Source organism: Trematomus bernacchii, unplaced genomic scaffold (genome assembly GCF_902827165.1).
Source record: "Trematomus bernacchii unplaced genomic scaffold, fTreBer1.1, whole genome shotgun sequence".
In the NCBI taxonomy this organism is placed as follows: Eukaryota; Metazoa; Chordata; class Actinopteri; order Perciformes; family Nototheniidae; genus Trematomus; species Trematomus bernacchii.
In genome coordinates, this window is record NW_022987792.1 from 348,223 (window position 1) to 355,222 (window position 7,000).

General features: G+C 41.3%; 1 protein-coding gene across 1 annotated transcript; it reads right to left on the reverse strand.

Annotated features, from left to right (window-relative positions):
• Window positions 1-2,516: 2,516 nt before the first annotated feature.
• ccl44 (chemokine (C-C motif) ligand 44) lies at window positions 2,517-6,632 on the reverse strand. The gene is made up of 5 exons (XM_034149792.1): window positions 6,515-6,632; window positions 5,329-5,458; window positions 4,533-4,680; window positions 3,612-3,690; window positions 2,517-3,524 (listed from the first exon to the last, which is right to left on the reverse strand). The coding sequence occupies exons 1-4, from the start codon at window positions 6,576-6,578 to the stop codon at window positions 3,652-3,654; spliced, it is 381 nt and encodes a 126-aa protein (XP_034005683.1). The 5' UTR covers window positions 6,579-6,632; the 3' UTR covers window positions 2,517-3,524; window positions 3,612-3,651.
• Between the last annotated feature and the right edge of the window lie 368 nt (window positions 6,633-7,000).

A 7,000-nucleotide genomic window follows, 5' to 3' on the forward strand; every position in this document is an offset into this window, starting at 1 on the left:
GGAATATAACAAAAAGTGTATCTCGAGCCGGTTTCTCAAACTTACCTACCCTACCTTTAATTCATTATGGTTCCTCTTACACATGAGTGTTTGTACCAAATGTCATTTCAATAGTTGTTGGATATTTCACACAGAAATAGAGCAATATCATGCGACATATTTTCACTTTTCCACACCCTTAAAGTGTTATTCTTAACCAGGCCACCAGATGCCTACAAAATCATTTGCCCTTTACCTACCTTAGTCCCCTCACCTGAGTTTCCCCGACCCCCTCTCCACACCTGCAATTATTTCCTCATCAGCCCTGAATCACATACAACAGCCCCTTTTTACCAGTCAGTTGTCAAATTGTAAATCATTTATCTTTTGCCGTCTTTCTTTGCTAATTAAAGCAACACAATTGAACTATTTTAACCCAAGAAATAAAAAATCATTTTCAGCCCATTTTGGTAATATCATATTTTACAAAAATAAATTCCACAGAGTTTCCTGATGGACAGAAAGCTTTCCTTGTCGCTAAAGTAACGCTACTAACTGCTAACTGCCAACTACCAACTAACTGCTAACAGCCAACTACTTCTACTAACTGCCAACTACTAACAGCCAACTACTAACTGCTAACAGCCAACTACTAACTGCCAACTACTAACAGCCAACTACTAACTACTAACTGCCAACTACTAACTGCCAACTACTAACTGCTAACAGCCAACTACTAACTGCTAACAGCCAACTACTAAGTGCCAACTACTAACAGCCAACTGCTAACTGCTAACAGCCAACTACTAACTGCCAACTACTAACTACTAACTGCCAACTACTAACGGCCAACTACTAACTGATAACAGCCAACTACTAACTGCTAACTGCCAACTACTAACAGCCAACTACTAACTGCTAACTGCCAACTACTAACAGCCAACTACTAACTGCCAACTACTAACTGCCAAAGTTACTAACAGCCAACTACTAACAGCCAACTACTAACTGCCAACTACTAACAGCCAACTACTAACTGCCAACTACTAACTGCCAATTGGCAGTTAGTAGTTGGCAGTTGGCTGTTAGTAGTTAACTCCTAACAGCCAACTACTAACTGCTAACAGCCAACTACTAACTGCCAACTGCTAACAGCTAACTACTAACTGCCAACTACTAACTGCTAACTGCCAACTACCAACTAACTGCTAACAGCCAACTACTTCTACTAACTGCCAACTACTAACAGCCAACTACTAACTGCTAACAGCCAACTACTAACTGCCAACTACTAACAGCCAACTACTAACTACTAACTGCCAACTACTAACTGCTAACAGCCAACTACTAACTGCTAACAGCCAACTACTAACTGCTAACAGCCAACTACTAACAGCCAACTGCCAACTGCTAACAGCCAACTACTAACTGCCAACTACTAACTACTAACTGCCAACTACTAACGGCCAACTACTAACTGATAACAGCCAACTACTAACTGCTAACTGCCAACTACTAACAGCCAACTACTAACTGCTAACTGCCAACTACTAACAGCCAACTACTAACTGCCAACTACTAACTGCCAACTACTAACTGCCAAAGTTACTAACAGCCAACTACTAACAGCCAACTACTAACTGCCAACTACTAACAGCCAACTACTAACTGCCAACTACTAACTGCCAATTGGCAGTTAGTAGTTGGCAGTTGGCTGTTAGTAGTTAACTCCTAACAGCCAACTACTAACTGCTAACAGCCAACTACTAACTGCCAACTGCTAACAGCTAACTACTAACTGCCAACTACTAACTGCCAACTACTAACTGCCAACAGCTAACTACTAATTGCTGACTGCCAACTGCTAACAGCCAACTACTAACTGCTAACTGCCAACTACTAACTGCCAACAGCTAACTACTAACTGCCAACAGCTAACTACTAACTGCCAACTACTAACTGCCAACAGCTAACTACTAACTGCCGACTGCCAACTGCTAACTGCCAACTACTAACAGCCAACTAATAACTGCTAACAGCCAACTACTAACTGCCAACTACTAACTGCCAACTGCTAACTACTAACTGCTAACTACTAACTGCTGCTAACAATAGCTGCTTTCAGCTAGTTAGCTGTTAGCTCAGTTAGCAATGCTAACAGGACTGGGTGCTACTAGCACCATGGGGAGTGTTTGTGTTTACACCGTTAGCACAGGAGCTTGAATAAAGACGTTTCCAGGACAGGACGGATGTCGTGCCCACATCATAACCCGAGGAGCTAGCACTGGAGCCAGGTAAGTCATATTAGCTAACTTGCTTTGTCTTGTTGCACTTGCTTGATTATTGACTGTTAGCAAAGTAATATTTGCCATTTACAACAGTGTTGAGAATTGAACTGTAAGAATCTGCATAATGTTGCTTTAAATTCTGTCACTGTCAGCCTCATCTATTGACATTTGGGTCCTTCTCCACTCACCTGCCAGACAGCTACATACAAGTGTACTTTGTAATAAAAAGACACACAGAGACACAAAAGATAACCAGAAAAAACAGTTTTTGTTATTATTTCAGATTAATTAATAAAATAGTTCACTTGAAATACTGTGTTTTAACATACAGTGCATTCTTCTACAATACTTGTGTGTTACACACACAATTGAGCCCTCTAAGTTGTAACAGCCTTGCCATGTGGTGAATTTAATTATGAATACTTTGGCATAGTTTAGTGACAAACTATTGGTGGAAAAGACACGTGTAAACTGCGAATGCGTAGATATTGAAATCTCTAGTAGATGCCTGAGGGCCTCATTTTAAACAATGGACGCTGATTTCATGCTTGGTTTACAAACGTTAAATATACAGAGTGGACAAAATAGCAGGAACATTTGATCTTTAAGTGACAGGAAGTTGTATGCAGGTGAATTCTCTCTGACCCCACTTTGATTTCACCTGTTTAACAGTCAAATACATCAGGTCAAAGCCTGAAGAATAATTTTCAAACTTTAAGACAACTATAACCTGGGTTTAGCCAAACAAAGTGCAAATCAATTATTAGAGAAACTTTCCCCGATATTCTGCACACTCATGGACAAAACCCCATCTACTTTACCCTGTGCAGTTTTAAAAAACACATTACTGAAGGTATACATGTCACACATAAGTATATAGTCTTGCTGATGTACAATATTCTATAAATATCACTGCCTGTTGCTTAATTACACGTTTTTCCACTGGTTTCACGTCGGCCTCCAGAAGTTATGTTGCAGAAACGCTTCCAGGCCAATAACAGTATGAGCCATTTAAAAACAAAATCAATTCGACTTATCTTACATGTAAATATACTCCTCTGTTGAGACTGTCCCAGTCATGTGTTTGAGAATATTTCAAGCAGAGTTCATGTTTAAATATCTAAAGCCATTTAAATATGTATTGCTGCCCAGGTCTGGTCCCCGGGAGACAGATAGTGAAGAGATAGAGACACAAGACGACTGGAGTCAGCAGGCTGCGCCGGGGAAAGGTGACGAGCTGCTGAAAGTTTACTTGGCCTGCGGAAAGGTAAGCATAAATGTGGGATTAGACATTTGACAGAGGTACCTTTCACACATAAATTCCTTGCACTGAAACAAACGTACTTATGACTATGAGTTTTCCTCCATATTTGACGGCCCTCCATCACTCCACATTCAGAGCCGCCCAGTTATCTTTCTTGTCCTGATAAACACAAGAGCAGGAAATGTAAGGAAATGGCATGCAAAACTCCCTTAATATCATAAAACAACCACCTTAGATAGCTTAGATTTGCTGGATCAATTTGATTTGATTACATTTATGGTATTAATCAGGGGTGGAAGAAGTACTCTGATCTTGTACTTGAGTAAAAGTAGAAGTACTCAGATATTGTACTTGAGTAAAAGTAGAAGTACTCAGATCTTGTTCTTGAGTAAAGTAGAAGTACTCAGATCTTGTACTTGAGTAAAAGTAGAAGTACTCAGGTCTTGTACTTGAGTAAAAGTAGAAGTACCAGAGTGTAGGAATACCCTGTTACAGTAAAAGTCCTGCATTCAAAATGTTACTCAAGTAAAAGTAGAAAAGTATTATCATCAAAATATAGTGAAAGTAGCGACAGTAAAAGTAGTCATTGTGCAGATTGGTCCATTTCAGAATAATATATATGATATGTTTTATAATGATTGATCATCAAAGTGTTCTCAAAGCTGGTAAAGGTGCAGCTAGTTTGAATGACTTTGTATACTGCAGGGTAGCTTGTGGATTTACTCCAGGTGGAACTAAAGTCTGATTTAACACTTGATTATATTTCACTTCATTCATCCACATCTGTAAAGTAACTAAAGGTATTACATACATGTAGTGGAGTAAAAGTACACCATTTACCTCAGATTTTGGAGTAGAAGTACAAAGTAGCACAAAATGGAAATACCCACGTAAAGTCCCTCAAATTATACTTAAATTCAGTACTTGAGTAAATGTACTTAGTTACTTTACACCACTGGTATTACATTGAACATATTGTGTATTTCTGGAGGTCACATTACCTCCGCCATGACGGGCAGGTTGTCGTGAGGAAGAAGCCACATGGTCCGGCGGGCTTTGGTTCTCTGTCTCTGCAGGAGCTTTCTCAGCAACCTCTTCACCTTCCGGTCTCTGGGGTCTGCACACTTCACCGCCTTCTTCGTGTAAATACTATTAAAACAAACACACAATGGTTATTACACAACACAGGATGGCAGTACAAGGTTTCCGGAAACACTAGATTGGCAAAAAAAACAATGAATCAGCAATAATGTGGACGACTAAAAAGACACATGTCAGGCCTGAATCACAACCTTCTGTAACATGACAGGAAATAAAGTCAAACAATGTTAGGAAGAAGTCGAACTGAGTGCAAAAGTGAAGAAACATGAACAAATGGTGGTAGCCTCGCTGATAAATAGAAGACCAAAGGAACTTTCTTTATCCACTCTATAAGAATTCTATGTTTTTGTTAACGGAAAACAAGCTCCTCATTCCCCAGCTACATCAGATTTCCCCGACCTGCTGGAAACAATAGGTATCACAATGCAGAGGGGTTTACTTTAACTAAAGCCTGCTGTTCTGACTGGACGGCTGCGGCGGGGCTCAGCTGGCTCGGAAGGTATTTTCAGATCGCTTGTTATTCCCACATATTTCCTTTCTTACTTCCTTGGCAAATGCAGCTCCGAGCCCTGCCATAACAACATGACCTGGAAAGATGACAATGTCTCTCAGCTCTGCCCTCCTCTAACGAGAGGCATATTTTCCATGCCTGCAGATTGCTCTTTAGCTCCAGGAGTGGATAGTTGAAATACTTGCATGATGGCTTGTATACTGCAGTCGGGCCCCTCCGTCTGCACCTCAAACCGCAACACATCTTTGGTACGCACCTTGCCCTGGGAGTACAACATGCAGCACTGGACATCCCTTTGCATCTGCACACCTTTACCTGGGGGGGGGGACAAGAGCAAAAAACATTAGGAAAAGGTGTTAAACAAAAGCAATTAACAGTTTTATAGTGAAGTTCCTGTGTGTCAGGCTCAATTATTTATGTTGGCTTCCTGTGTTTAATTCACACCTTTTTATAGCTTTACTTCACCAGGTGATCTCGAAGTGAAAATATGTTAGTCTCAAGTGAGAAAAGAACATCTTGACAGCCACAAAAGTTTCCCACAGTCTGCATTATTGCACAAATACAAAGAGCACTAGATACAGAAACCTTTTTTAATTCATATTTACTGTGCAGCATCATGTTTGTAGACACTATGAAGTCAATACCTGGATGTTACCAGAGAGTAAAACAGCTTTAGTTCCCATCAAAATGTAATCTGTTGTGCAGAATGTGCGCATGCCATCGAGTTACATACACACACACACACATGTGGATACACACAATTACACACAAGAATGTCAGAGGAATTACAATGGCATCCCATTGTGCTGCAAACATACTACCCTGGCAGTGAAATGAGAGACAGGGAAAGTGAGAGAAAGAGAGGGGGAGTGTGTGGAGGGGGTGCCATGATGCCTGTTCATCCAAAGCAAATGTGTAAACAAATGAAAGTGTGATGGAAGCAGCAGGAGCAGTGAGAGCTGTAAATTAGGACACACATGATTTCAGATCATCACCACGCTGCCACAACATTCAGAAAACAGAGAGGAGGACGCCGTCACACACACACACACACACACACACACACACACACACACACACACACACACACACACACACACACACACACACACACACACACACACACACACACACACACACACACACACACACACACACACACACACACTGTGTTGTTTGATTTAAGATGCTCATTCTCCTGCCTCCCTGCTGCTGCTGCTATCCCTCTTTTCTGTCTTCGCCATAGCTCTCTTTTGCTGTCCACCTGCACCATGCACGCTATGCAACACACACACACACACACACACACACACACACACACACACACACACGCTCTCACACACACACATAGTAAGCATGGTTGTGTCCTACCTTCCACAGATGCCAGGAGAATAACAGTCAGAGAGATAACAGTCAACATCTGCAGCATGAACATGATGAGGCAGAGAGAGGAGGATAATCTACTCTGTCACCTCTCCCTCTATGGCTGCCTCTCTTATATTACTCCCTCCCTCAGTCCCTCTCTTTATACCTCCCTGCCCATCTCTCACTCACTCACTCACTGCCACCACCTCTCTTTTTCTGTCGTACCGTCTTCCCCTCCCACCCTGCTTATGCATTTTCAGTCATTCTCACACTCGGCTCAACTCCCCTCCCTCATTCTCTTCTTCTTTCACACTCATCTCACCTCTCACTTATTTCTGCTGCTTCTTATTCGCCTCATTTGTCTAATTTCAGACTTTAAATTCCTCCCTTATCCTTCCTCTTCTCTTGTTCTTAGTGCAGTTACCCTACATACCTGAAGATCACACAATATTCACATTGTGGATTTCAGATAAAGTCCCTGTCTTTGCATTT

Coding starts and splice junctions, on each gene's coding strand:
- ccl44 (XM_034149792.1), bottom strand. CDS start 6,578: ATGTTCATGCTGCAGATGTTGACTGTTATCTCTCTGACTGTTATTCTC. Junction 5,459..6,514: donor TCTCCTGGCATCTGTGGAAG/GTAGGACACAAC, acceptor CCCCCCCCCCAG/GTAAAGGTGTGCAGATGCAA. Junction 3,691..4,532: donor ACCTGCCCGTCATGGCGGAG/GTAATGTGACCT, acceptor TGTGTTTATCAG/GACAAGAAAGATAACTGGGC.